Below are 14,317 nucleotides of genomic sequence, written 5' to 3'. Positions count from 1 at the left end.
CCACTGACCATAGTCCACAATAAACAGAAATTAATTTGGGATGTATTAAAAAAAAACCCACAAAAAATCTTAAGAATAAGTGTTATTTATAGGCACTAAAGAGAAGTGTTTCTAAACACACCAGAAACAATCTTCTCCTAAAATCAAAATCTGAAAAAAATTCTAAACCCCAGAAAATTCATGCAGACATATCCATTTTGAGGACTCAGAAGTCAAAAAAGTTAGCTATGAATAATGAACTGTTCACAGCACCTAAATGCCAAGAAAAAAGATCATGGCAAATTACACCTCATGAAGAATTCATGAGGTCTAATTTTATATTATTTCTAAGTGTTCATTAATGAACAAACTCAGAACATTTTCCCATAAAAAAGAGTTTAGATAAATAATGCAAAGCTCTTACTTTATCTAAAAAAGCTCTTTAATTAGCATTGCAAGTTGTTTGCTTTTACAAGTGAAAACAAATGGTGCCATGGCAGAGGTCCCACAGCCATCTCATGAAAAACGATGACAAAAGAAGAAACAAACAAAACCTCTCAAAGAAAATAAATGTAGATTCACAAAGGTTTCCCTCATACAATGAGGAACAGGCTTTAACTCCCTGCATATCTGCTCGTTTGAATGGAAGTCAGCACAGTACAAGTCTGTTCCCCTAGAACTTTTCTGCAGGTGAGAAAAACCCCATTTACAGGGGCTGCCTGACCAGTCCATGCACAGCCTTGCCATCTGCTGAGCCATGAATAGCCATGCCAAAGCCAGGAGGTTGATCCATGGGCATCACACACAAACACATCCAGGACCCTCAGCCCTGCTCCAGCCCAGGAACCCCAGCCCAGTTTAAAATGCACCAAACTGCTACTTGCTCCATGGGGATTTAGCACATTTTTGCAGAATGAGGCACTGGATCACAGAATGTTCAGGACACATCATGCCACCTTCCCATCAGAGTGTTAAAGGAAAAGAACATAAAGTGATTTTAAGCCTTCCTTGGTTCAAAACCACAACTGCAGCCAGAGCAAGAAGCAGGTGCACCTGGACCACACATGGGCTTCTTTCTAAAGTGACCTCAGGAGCAGCAAATGATGCTCTGTGTGCAGCTCCAGTACAGATTCTCTTAACTGTAACAACTGTCAAATTTCACTGTCAATTATATTTTTATTAAAGGTTACACACTGCACAACTAGACTTTGCTATTATTTACCTAATAAATACATCATGAACACGAAATAAAGGAGGAAAATGAAGCTTTTTAGTCTATCTGCCTGGAGGCAAATCCAATACCCCAGAAACAAACCATTATCTAACCCTCCGTATTTTGACATGTTCCCCACTCACACACACTTCTACATGCTACATCTTTACCTTCCTTGGAGTGAAAGTCACATTTAATAGTTTAAATATAGAAACAGCTGAAAGTCTTAGCTCAGAAAACTGGCAATCTCTGGTTCTCATGGCACAGATACAGCCGTCTTAACTTGCTTTCAGAGTGTGCTGCACTCCGGTTGAAATGGCGTTCAAACATTTTCAGCAAATTCAGTTATGGGTGCCACAATAATTGTACAGAGCACAAAAGTGATCCAAATGGAGACGACAACAAATGCGTTCATTTTAAGATGCAAGCCTCAGTTCAAATAAAGAAGAAAATTATTTTCTTTAATAGCTAAATTTATCCTGAACCAGTCCATTATAGGCTTTTGCATGAATATGCTAAACCAAAATATTCTGTCCTCAATCTGCAGTGAAATGAATGCAAAGTTTACTGGCAATATTTCTTGTTATCACAGCAGTGCCTGAAGGACACAACCCATGGCAGCACCAAATTGTGCTGTACAAATGGGCAGTAAGGCAGGGACTGCTGCTCTATCAACACAATGACAAAAAGCAGGCAAAACCTGGTACTTTTTATTCCAGATTTCACAGAAGTGAAATAAAAAAAGTCAAACCAGATGAAAGTATCTAGGCAAACTGCTGAAGTTACACAGGAAGCTGTGACAGCTTTGTAATGCTCCATCCTACCCTCAAACCTGGCTCACTGATAAGGTACGACTCCTAATAACCTTTTCAAAAAGAAAACCAGCGTAATAATGATGCACCAAACTACAGGGTTTTTTGAGAGTTTCAGATGTCTTCTGTTCCCACAAAGTATATGGGTTCTGCAGTTTTGTATTTGATTTTAAGAACAAAAGGGAGTGAGTAGGGAGCAGAAAGCATACACCAAAAAAAGTTGCAACTATTTCAACATCAATAGCTACTAGTTGAGCAGTAGGGGAAAACACACTTGGAACTACACATCCGATAACTACACTAAAGATAGGAACAAAAGCACCATATCACATACTTTGCATAATCTCTTACTCTTCCTGCAGGTACTCTGGGGGTAAGAAATTGGAGGAGGAGAACTACAATTATCATTCATACAGCTCAGCGCTCTGCAAAGCTCAGAGGAAACACACAGGACTGGGGAGCAGGTGCACAGACAAGCACTCCATGCACAGCAGTTTCTGGGAAGCATGGCACACTTATAAGGACAACAATGTTTGTCCAGAAGCAGAATATAATTCTATGTTGTGTATTAGCTCAGCTCACAAAATGTGAGATGCTTTACGGACTTCTACTGAGCTTTACCTTCAACTATTTCCAGCTTTTTCTTTGCCTCTTGCAAAGATTATCAGCAACTATGCCTGTTGGAAACATCAGGGGTGTTTGGCTCTATTCCTCAGTGTTCTCCCAGTATCTTATTGAAGTCCACAGCGATAACACTTGGGAGATGGTAGGGAATAAAGTGGTGTAATAGGTGATGGGCACAGAAGTTTCCTTCTGTCCCTGGATCAGGGTTGTCTTTTCCATTAAGACAAACTGATTTTTTGGAATGCCAGCCAGTTATCCCCTACTTTATTTAGAATGGTTTCACCAGAGTTTATGATAATTTCTACCATTAAACAAAATTCAGATAGGAAGACATGGGAAAACACAACCTTGACTTCACAGCATTCAAACACCACTCTGGAACACAGCTCTGGAGAAAGGCATTGCCAAAAACACCAGGAGAGGAAAATGGATGTGTCCTGTCTATTAGATGGGGGACCCAACCAGCTCAGGTTACAAACCCTTCCAACCACTTGGATCCACAGACTGCAACAGAGGCTGGTGGCAGGGATGTGTCCTAATTCTGTCCTGGGACAGGCCACCAGCAGCTCCCTACCCACCCGCGTCTCCGGGGGTCACCTGCCGCCTCTGCTCAAAGGGCTGCACTATTTTTGGACTGAAATAAAGACAACACGGTCAGGCTTTCACTTCTGAAGGAACATCTATTTCTTCTTCAATCGCACTTCTACTTCTGCCAAATTCATACAAGGCAACCCTGTGCCTAAAATTTTACAAGGGCCTTATTTTAGTAATTTCATCATTCCAAATTGCTTCTTATTGCCTCCTGTCTTTTCACTGAGGCTACTCTTTGCTCTCTCAAGATGCATATGAAGGCTAAAGGAATCAAAATTAAAGAAATCAACTCTCAGCAAAAAGAGCTCGTTGATTGATACTCCAAGCCAAAATTTGATGAAACCATCTTCTTTCTCCATGGGCTGCAGATATTAGATACCACAAAGGCAAGAGGTCTCCCAGTGACTGCATTATCCCTCTTGGAAAAAAAAGAGACTGTGGCTAATAGAAACGATGTCTGAAATCAGTATTAACAGGGTGATAAAAAAACAGATATACCACCAAAAACATTAAGGACATGAGGAAAACTCAAAATACTGTAGAGGGTCTCTCAAAAGCCTACATATTAGACAGTAAGAACATGGTAGAGATCAACACTTAAGACAGATTCTCAGTCTAAAGGACATGCAGCCTAAAAATACACTGAAATGAAAGCAAAGGAAATTGAGAGTCTTTTTATATTTCTGGTTACTTTCTGAATTTTATTTTTAGCTCAGTTTTGTTTCCTAATCACTACTTACTTGTTTGGTTTACTGACTCTATTACTGAGTTATATATTGCTAATCTGTAACTGAATTCTATTACTGACTTGGGAATATGTATGTGGCACTGTGTACTGACGCACAGATTCCCACGGGGACGTACACGTTCATGAAAGAAGCAGACAGCTGCAAGTCTTCAGCTGCTGTAGACCTGTCACAATTCCACTTTATGCTTTTTTCCCTTTAAGAAAATAATCTAGAATCATTTGCAACCCCAGAGTTTAGTAAGTGAAACCTGTGTTATGAGCCATACTGAAACCTAAAAACATCTACTTACCAGAAGGCAAAGCAAAGCAAGGACAGTGCAGGCTCTCCATGAAGCCTAGGAACATCCAACCCCCCATTGCTGTTATTTCTACTGAAGTTCTAGAAACAAAAAGCTACAATTTTCAGAAGCACTTAAGCAATTTAATATTCATTAAAGCTCACTGCAATAGGTTTTCAGCTCTTAAGCCATAAGCTCTTCTGAAAATGTTGCCCATATATTTTTCATGCAAAGCCAGGCTTATATTAGGCAGGAATGGATGGCTTAGTGAAACACACAACCCAACCAAGATGTTTTAAGGCTCTATCCTCAACAGGATGTTAATGAAGACACACTGCTAAATGCAATTAGGAAACACTAATCAACATGTGTACATCTCAACTGCTGGCAACAGCATCTCTATGGATACTGCAGCTTGCAGGTCTAAGCGACACAGACCCCAAAATAGAAACTATGATGTTCAGCTAAGTCCTATCTCCATCATTAGAAATGTTTGCCTGCTGCAAGCTATCAGTATTTCTCTTAAAACTTAATCAGATTAAAAATAAAAAATAAATTTACTTCTTTACCACAATTCACCTGCTAGTCTACAGTTCTGTATCACACTAACACTGCTCATGGAAATAACCTTCTCATAAAACATAAGCATTCTTACTTCTGTAACATACCTATGGTAGATAAAGTTACAAAGAATTACTGAAAATAATATGCCATCACCATCCTAAAGGTAGTGAGCAGATAATAGAAATTGTAAGTTTGAGAAGGTTCTGGGAGCAAAATAATCAGAAATCACCTTTGAGAGAACAGAGGTAGCTGTTTACTCAGATGGTCTCACAAAACTACCTACAAAATGGCTTAAGTGAGCATAAGTTTTAAAGTACTGCATGGGATAAATATCTCAGTAATGCTTAAATTCAAACAATCTCATGCATGACAGCATCTATGCTAAACTCAAAGACTTATGAGAGATTAGGAATATATTCTTCATCAATAAAGGACAAAATATCAAGTACATATCTGTCACATGTCAGGCTAACAGATCCTTATGTTCTATCCTAGACAAACTATTAATCTCTGTACTACAGAAGAGAAGCATGCCACAGGCCAAACCAAACACCTTCCTTTAATAAATGAAAGTGAACAAACATACCCTGAACAGCAAGAAATTAAAAATGTACCAAAACTCCTCTTAAAAAGCTGAGCAGACCTTATGGATACCAATCTCCTGGTTGAAACAATTCTGCTCAAGAACCCAATGGGAGCCCCACCAAGCCCAGTTCCTGTTCAGGTGCTTGGGGACGGGGGGAACACAGACCACCCCAGCTGTCCTGACTCCACGCCACACAAATGACATTTCACTTAGATGTCAAAAGGTAACTGGAAATACAACATCCACTATTAGAGATCAGCAGGGGGAAATGTCCTAAGAGCCTAAACACACATGAACTAATGCTTGAGTATTAAAAAAGTCAAAGGAACCAAGTTACTGTCCTCTATTGGCTATGCTTTCCTTACAGCACACAGAGACCACAGGCAGGCGCTTTAAACCTGGAGCTGGATCCACTTCCATCCATTTCACCTCAAACAGGCTGGTCACAGAAGTCACACTATCACTATTAAAACTACCACATCACCTAAGCACCCCGGCCATGGAGGCACTCACAGCCCAAGTGTCCTGGTCCAGCCTGGTGCTGAAATGCTGGAGAAAATGGCTCATCCAGCAGCCGCATCAGCTACGTATGGCTGCAAAGCTCCTTGATCACCTCAGAGAACATCACACAAGTAATATTCTCCTTTGCACTTAGCAAAGACTAACGATGGAAATTAAACTCAATTTCTATCTGAGCATTTACATTTGCGAGCACTTCTTTCAGTAGTTGGGTGATGACAAGCACAGACAATAAAAAAAGGATTCTAAAAATACACTACTCTTTTTCCCTGGATTAGTATGTCTACAGTTAAATATAAACTGTGCTCTATAAATTATCAAACACAATGTCAAATTCTGAAGTGCTCTCCGGAATCTCTCACAGAGCACACGAAATACAGAATGATAATTCTGTCCTGGCCCAGTTAGGCTAAAGAACAATATGCTACTGTGCTGGATCACAGAGTTAGCTCCTATCAACGGCCACACTAAAAATGGCCACAGCCGTAGCTGCGCACTGAATTTTTCAGGACCCTCCGCATCAAGCAAAGAGTTTAATTCCCTGAACAGCTGCTCTCACAGGAAGGGAATCGACAGCAACATTGTCACAGTATAGCTGGCACAGGCATATTAGGAAGAATTTCCAGCATTCATGCTTTCTGCTAAAATCAACTTCCCCCTACTCATCTACTGCCAGTAACTTCATTTGGAACAAAGATATATTAGAACTATTTTTATTTAAGAAGCATTTATTTACATACATTATTACTTCTATGGAGTCGTGACTGTGCCTTCTGCTTTACAGAAATAACATCTTTGCCCACAAGATCTTCTGCACATAGTAAAGGAAAAAGTCACCGACCACCATTAAAAGATTAAGAAGGACCAAGAGAAGATTAATACAAGTACTGCAATTAACAGTCACATTTATAAACCCTTCAAGCAAGCAAAAAAGCCAAATACCGCAAATACCTCTGATCCCCAAAGCAGAAAGTGTTAACACTCCACCACAGTGTAGTGACTTAAATATGGGTTATTTCATGCCGTTGAGTCATGAATTTCACGTTATCTAACATTAAACTGCTGCTGACTACGGGCATCTATGTATCAGCTGAAGGGGACTGAAAAAAGGCCCGGCCTCCCCTCCAGATTAGCATTCAAGTCTTTAAAAAGGCTTGTTAGTATTTTGCCCATGTAGTTTTTTTATGACCCTCTCTAATCAGAACTACTAGAACCAGGTTGACTTCCACACACACCAAGCGCTTCATAGACATCAAGATTCTTTTAATTAATCCATGTATTAACCAAAAAAGTCCTCACTGTCAAACCCTCCAATGAACTTCAGTCTAGCAATAATAATTCTCAAACTCACAAACATCAGTTTTGCTGTTAAGAACAGTAGGGAAACAAGGATTCTAGCAACTGTCCTGACCAGCAGTAGCAGAAATTCCATGTCCTTGCTGGGCAATTAGACATAACATTACAAGAGGAGGCAGTTCTTCAATTATAAATTGTGAGTAAATTGTTGTCTTTGCTACTTTTCTAGAATGCAACCCTGAGAGATTCTTAAAAAAGGAAGCAAGAAGGACATGCGTCCTTCATCCCTCATGTCTCTACAAAGGCTTTTCAACAGCACTCAGCCTGGGAGAAAATACTTGGAAGTGCTCAGGAAACCACTCAGCCTCTCCAAAGGGGAGTGCATGCAACTACAGGCCAACAGGTAGGACCGGGGCACAGTTACCTGCTCCAGCAGCAACCTTTAGGGGCCTCTACATGGAGATCAGGTGGGACCTTCTCACCAAGCGTCCCTCAGGAAGCGAAAACCGGGGGAAGCGGTTTGGGTTTCCGTGCGCGGCTCGGCGAGCGCCACCAGGTGCGCGGCAGAGCAGCTGGAGCTGAAGGGCTGGCGCTACTGGAAAGGCTCCAGTGGCGTTGCTGCCCTCTGCCAACACCAACATCACTTACGTGGGCACGGACGCATTACGTGAGGAACCTTCTCGAAGCACTGCAAGCGAGAGCCACCTCCCATAGTCACGGGCGTCTGCTTTGAAACAAACACACGTTATCGCGCCACCTTCAGCTCCAAGCGTCCCCAGTGCTCCAAAGACACCAAATGTCACCGCCCTGACGCCAAAAACACGCCGGCGCATGTCTCCAGACTGGGAAGACTACCAGCAGCAACGTATATGGAATTTTATAGCAATTAGAGAAGTTTAAAATTAAAATAATAAAATAAATGAAAGCTTATTTTTCCCCCAGAATTCAAGGACGAATAATTTCCCATCACAACAGCATTGCTGACGCAACTGCGCGTGCCTTAGCAACGAAGGCGTACTACAGCATTTTCTATACATCATGCCTCTAAATATTGTCAAAGCCAGGTTTGTACCTTACACTGTGCAACTAAATCTCACTTCCAGAGAGGACACACAGAGGTTTAGCTATCCTTCGTTTTAAATATTTTCTTAATATTCTGTCTTTTCTCCCCATTTAATTAACAATTCCTAACTGGTTCTCAGCATTTCCTGACTTATACAGATTTTCTTAGCCATTGAGATGAAAGTCCTCATGTAAGGCACTGCCAAGGATAGAACAATAGGTAAGACGGACTCTCCACTTCCTCCCTACTTTTTGGGGCTCTAAATAAGCAATAATGCATCAGGAGCTTCATCAGGGCACACAGATTTTCACTACAGAAAATAAAGCTCAACCTAATATTGCTGAGCTAATTCTTAATGAATTCATGCAAGCAATGTAAATGCTACAAATAAGACAATGTTAGACAGTTCCAAGAATTAACTGCATTCTTACTATAATCTCATCTGAGAGTATGTAATTTCCAACACTGATGTTCCAATGCTATTGCAAACTCTGAATATTTAAATGAGTAAACAACAAACAAAAGGTCTCATCTTCAGTGCCCCAAGCTATCATCCAAAACTAGTTATAATTAAAGGTGTGAACAACGGAGTAACAAACCTGCAAAGTCAAGGTTCTGAGAAATTAATGGGCATCACACCACTGCACCAGTTCAAATTTATCACTCATTATCTCCCTGACTAGCACAGTGCTGTTTCACATATTAGTGCCTCCTTCTTTCCTGCAAGCCTTTCCTGCCTTTTCTAGATGGCTAATTTTACACAATTACTGCCTCTGACACACTGAGACCTTTTCTCCCCCCTTTCTTCTTCTTGCTGTAAAGCTAGTGACCTACAAAAGCCCCTTGCACCTAAAATATTCCAGTATTTAAAAAAAAATAAAGACTGATCATTTGAGGGGAAAAGCAAGCAAGGAGTCTCTAAGTATCTGTTTCTCCAACATCTTCCCCTTACATTATCTCAAATGGTTAAACATACCCAAAGGCTAAGGCAAGGCACAGGTACCCTTTAAACATGTTTTATTAGGATTTAATCTATCAATCATACTTGTTGAATTGCAACACTGCCCTCCTCTTCACAAAGTTTCTTAGAAAATTAAAAATGTGTCTTCTTTTAAAGTTGCTCCAAGTCCTACACCGCTGGTAACTGGACATTTACAGAAACAGTTGAGAAGTGTTACATTACACAAATGTCCTTTCCCTCTTCATGCAAATCCCAGCGTTTTCCTTAACAGCCATTCAATTGGGAAAGGAAGATACACATGCACAAACACACACACAAATACACACATACCCATCTCTTCCTCCACCCTACACAGAAAGGAAAAGATCAAGAGAAGAAGAGTGCAAGGGGGAGGGGTGACTTTCCATCACAGATTAGTGAATTTTGCAAAATCTGGCCTATCCCTTACAGAGGTACCATGCTTTTTAACATCACCTCACTTACAATAAAACTGTTTGTGCCCACTTCTCCCCCAAAACCCCAATGACATTGAAAAAATACTGCATTGCAGTATTTGCCAGTGCATCGGAGTGTATCCAGTTAGCTGTCCCACAGACAAACAAATGTACATTTTAATGTGTCCAGGCATGTAAATGAGGTGTCCAGAGGACACAGATTGCCAAAACGGACAAGTGGATTTGTCAAGTTATCTGCATCTCTCTCACCATAATATTCTTTGTCCATTTCTTGCCTGGGCTGCTTGCTGAAATTATTTCCAAAGTCCAAGCTCCCAAAGAAGACACCAAATTCCCCTGCCAGAATACGGGACGCAATCATACCTTATTTCTTCTGAAAAACCTCAGGGTGCAGAGTGGCTCTAGGTTATGTACCAACAGTATGACAATTACTCACAGAAAATAACCTGCATTTAATTAGTACACTCCCAGCATACCAAATAGGAAGGCTGAGAAAAAAAAAACATTCCCTGTGAGTTAGAAGATATTATTTAAAAAAAATTAATCCATTAAATATATGTAAGATTAATGCAACTAGATTTTCTTTCAATAGAGTCACAATATTTAACAGGACCAAATAAAGATGATGAAGACTATTTCAAACCCATACAAATGGGATTTTTAAGTATACCCCTTCCAGCTCATTGTAACCATCCTTTGTCACAACAGCTCAGGCTCACTTTGAGAAAGCTCAAAAAGGTAAAATTAATAAAGAAGAAGAAAGCAAAGGAGGCAACCAAGCCAGTCACCAGTGGAGAGGCATCCCTGTATCTAACATGGGAACTTGATTAGCAGAGTACATGAGGACAGGATTTTAAACTGATGGCTGGTATTCACACTGCATCAATATCCAATTGTAAGATTGCCTCCTTTCTGACTAGTACACCAAGACAACAGTTTTTAAAACAAGAAAGATGTCACATCTAAAGACAACTACATTTTCTGTATCTTTTTGTCTCAACAGAAAGGTTTTACATTTTCATCATTTAGTATTACTAGCAATCTTAATTCTATTTCACTAACTTAACAGCTATTTTTTCTATAGGAAGATTTACAATGCAATCTTTTACATGCAGAAAGAAAATGTCACTATGTACATGCAGGCTGTATTCATTAATATAATCTTAAAACAAAGAAAAGGGGAAGATCAGGGCAGGAACACGTGCACCGTAAAACAAGGATTGCATTATTTTTAAATCTTTGTAGAAACACGAAATTGAACAGAAAATGAAAATGTAACTACTAGCTGATGACTCTTAAAACAAACAATGCAGCTGTGTATAATAAAAGGCACCCTTATTTATTGTCATGACTAAGTTAACAAATTTAGAACACAGTATCTCTGTTTTGGACAGAAGAAAAATTATTTTACTCTCACGTACAACTACAATGCATGTCAGAATGCATCTCTGCACATGCACAGACTGTAAAATACGGAATTTTACACACGCACACACCCCCTCAAGATTTTTTTTTCTCTCCCTCTACATTGTAAAGCAGTGCAGTTTCCAGAGGGCCATTCAATCACTTTTCCACAGAAAGGACCACAGCAGAAGCAATACTTAAAACAAATTAAAAAGGGTATTTAATTTTTTAAATTCCTACTTCAACCAAGCACTACTATCCCTGCTTGAATTCGCATTCAAAGTAACCCTGCACCAGAGAAAGGAATAAAGTAAAAATATCTGCAAATCCGAAGACAGAAAGAAAGGCGTGTTCTATATTCCTGCTTTGCTTCTTATGCCTCCTGATGTGTGACAGATGAACGTTTTCTGGGCAACCACATTTTTATATCTTTTACGCTACTGTCTATCACTTACTAGTCTACTACGCTTTTTTAACACTTCTAGCACCACCAGCTATTTCCCATTATTGTTTGCCACTACAATTAAGAGACCATGATGATTAACAAAATATTCAGCCATGGTTTAAAAAGTAGAGTTGCCACAAGGAGCCCGACACTGGAAGTGGATATTGCTCCAGCAGATATAGAACAGACTGTGGCTAAAGGCGGGGCCGGAGATGAAGAGAAGAATAATTTCTGTATTTTTGTCAATTCCTCTCAGTGCCTAAACCCTAAAATATGGTGAACTCCCCTGAACCGATTATTCTGCCATATAACCATCTGATTTCGTAAAAATACCAATATCACTTAACACAAAATCACTGCTTAGGGTAAATTCATTCTACCTACTGTTCTCATAGGGACATTTGCTGGAAAATTCTAAGAAATGATTTGCAGAAGCTATCAGCTGTGGGAGTTCACTATTATACCTCTGTCAACTTCATTCAATATAATTTCCATTTTTTTTTATACTGCCTCACAGGATTCCTTGCAATTTTTTGCACGTACAATTTCACAGCAGGGAGGGGGAAGGAAAAAAAAAAGATAACCCTCTTTTGCAAAGGAGAAAGAACAGATGCTTAAAACCAGATTTCTAGAAATCACTGTAAGCCTGAGCCAGAAATGTAATTAACACCTATTTATAAAGAATAATTAAAGTTGTGACTGCCACAAAGAAGAGCAGAGATAATCGAGGTAGCCCCTGCTTCTTTTTTTTTTAGGTTTTTTTTTTTTACACTGTTTGCAGTATTCCCACATGATTGCCACCTGCTCCCCCACTCAGCTTCCCCTATGCTCGTTTCCCCGGCAACCTTTCATTGGCTTTTCCTCCCAGCTATCGCTTTCAGTTCGGCTGCTCAGTCTAATCTTATTTGTTTTACACCCATCAAAACAAGCAGCTAGACAAAGACAATCCTGTAAGAATGGGAAAAGACCGTCGCTTTGTTTCGCCGGTTATAATAAATATCCGCGGCAAAAGTCTGCAAAACGTTAAATTAGGGGGGAAAGGGGGGGTCCCCGCGCCCCCGATCCCGGGGCTGGCAGGAGGGCCGGGTATTGTGCGGGCGGCCCCAGCCCCCACCCGGGTCGCCCCGCTCGGCGCAGCCCCGGTGCCCGCAGTTGTGTGTCTGATCATGCCATTTTGCACAATCTGTAAGGAAAAGCACAAAAGAGGGGACCGAGATGAGCACGTCCGGGCTCCTCCGCCAGGAGAATACGGGCTAAAAATAGAAAACACAAAAAACACACACCCTTGCTTCCATCCATCCATCCATCCATCCACCCCATACATCCATCCTCGACAGCACCGGCTCCATGGGAAACGCGATACCTGGATTTTTAGAGGCGATTATTAGGTTTGTATTTAAGGCTGGTGTAATAGGAACGGAGATTAAAAGGCATCATCGGCCGCCCGCTCCGCCAGGCACACGCGGTACCATGACACCGTGACTGTCAGCAGAGACCATCCGCGCTCAACTGAAACGCAACGTTCAATGGAAACGCTGTGGAGTGCCATCGCAGCTAGGCACGGTAAATGGATGTACAGATACATATGCACACGCACACATATCCCACCGAAAAAAAAAAAAAAAGAAAATAAACAAGGCTCTCTAATTTTATTTTATGACTCACGATCCGCCGCCCTGAACAAAAGAAATTCGTGAGGCACACGAGAAACGAGACAAAACCCCATGAGCAGGCTCTCCCCGTTCACTTACCATTTTCAAGCCATTCCACTCCATCTGTGATCACAAAGATGGACCCTTACAGCCCCTCACAGAGTCAAAAGCAAAAAGAGCGTTATGTAAAAGCTGACATTCCTTCTTACAGCGCTGCTGCCCAACGATGCAACAAAATCGACATATACTAGGCACTGCAACACATACAAGCCTCCTCCTCTTTTTATGAGGTCACGACAGGAAACTCTTTGAAATACAATATGCAGCATTTACTGAAGCTCATATAAATCACCCTCTTTTAAAATTACCATACCTATTGCGCAGTCCACCAAAAACAAAATTACCAATCTCGAGGCTTTTTTTTTTTAAACCCCCCCCCCCCCCCCAAGGATTTTGCTCTGCATTTGTATCGCCAAAATGTCAATGTGGAAATTAACTCTCCCCCACCCTTAAAAAAAAAAAAGCCTCTTCTTCCTTTTGCATTTCAGTTAGCCACATACCAGCCTTGCATTAGAAATGAGCTTTTCTCTTTATTCTGAGAGAAATCGCAATTACCTTAAAATGACAAAGTACATCCTTTATTAAAGGATACGCAGACATTAAATATGAAAGACAGAGAGCGAGAGAGAGGGGGAAAGAGAAAGGGAGGGGGGAAAGGGAGAGATCATGTACAAACAGATCAGTAGCAGAAAACTAAATTCATGGGAAAACACAGACTGAGAATGATGCAGAATCGGGGAAAACCTGTATGTTAGCTTCTATATCTACCTCTATATAAACCCGCTACGATCAGATTTTAAAACTACTAATACCTACCATAACCATTCTTAATGGCAAATATTGGGTGTCTTGAAAGGCTTCAACTCTTCTAACGGTTTTGCTAAGGTTTCAGGGAATTATTTTATTATTATTATTCTCTTTTTTTTTTGAAGAGCCACAAAGCACACTGCTAGACGTTTGTGCAGCGAGAAATTATTATCGATAATAAAAAATAATAATAGCGGCAGCGATAATAATAATAATAAATAATAAATAATAATAGCTAAGTATATTATCTCGTTGTCTCA

At 40.4% G+C, this 14,317-nt stretch overlaps 1 protein-coding gene across 9 annotated transcripts in view; it reads right to left on the bottom strand.

The window, feature by feature from the left end:
* The window catches only part of ELAVL4 (ELAV like RNA binding protein 4), a 64,416-nt gene that overhangs the window by 47,089 nt on the left and 3,010 nt on the right, over nucleotides 1-14,317 (bottom strand). The window contains exon 1 of one of the 9 annotated variants that reach the window (XM_014307827.2): nucleotides 14,067-14,309. The exons of 3 other annotated variants lie outside the window; for them this stretch is intronic. In XM_014307827.2, coding sequence (XP_014163302.1) covers nucleotides 14,067-14,075 — 9 coding nt within the window. In that variant the 5' untranslated portion in view covers nucleotides 14,076-14,309. Of the gene's footprint in view, nucleotides 1-7,634; nucleotides 7,861-12,901; nucleotides 13,057-13,289; nucleotides 13,575-14,066; nucleotides 14,310-14,317 lie in introns of those variants that run through there. 5 more of the 9 variants (XM_014307825.2, XM_005422932.2, XM_014307826.2 and 2 more) reach the window with 5 other exon arrangements.

The sequence above is a fragment of the Geospiza fortis genome, unplaced genomic scaffold, assembly GCF_000277835.1.
Source record: "Geospiza fortis unplaced genomic scaffold, GeoFor_1.0 scaffold396, whole genome shotgun sequence".
Lineage (NCBI taxonomy): Eukaryota > Metazoa > Chordata > Aves > Passeriformes > Thraupidae > Geospiza > Geospiza fortis.
Note: the sequence above shows the minus strand (reverse complement) of the source record. Positions and strands in the feature narration are given on the sequence as shown.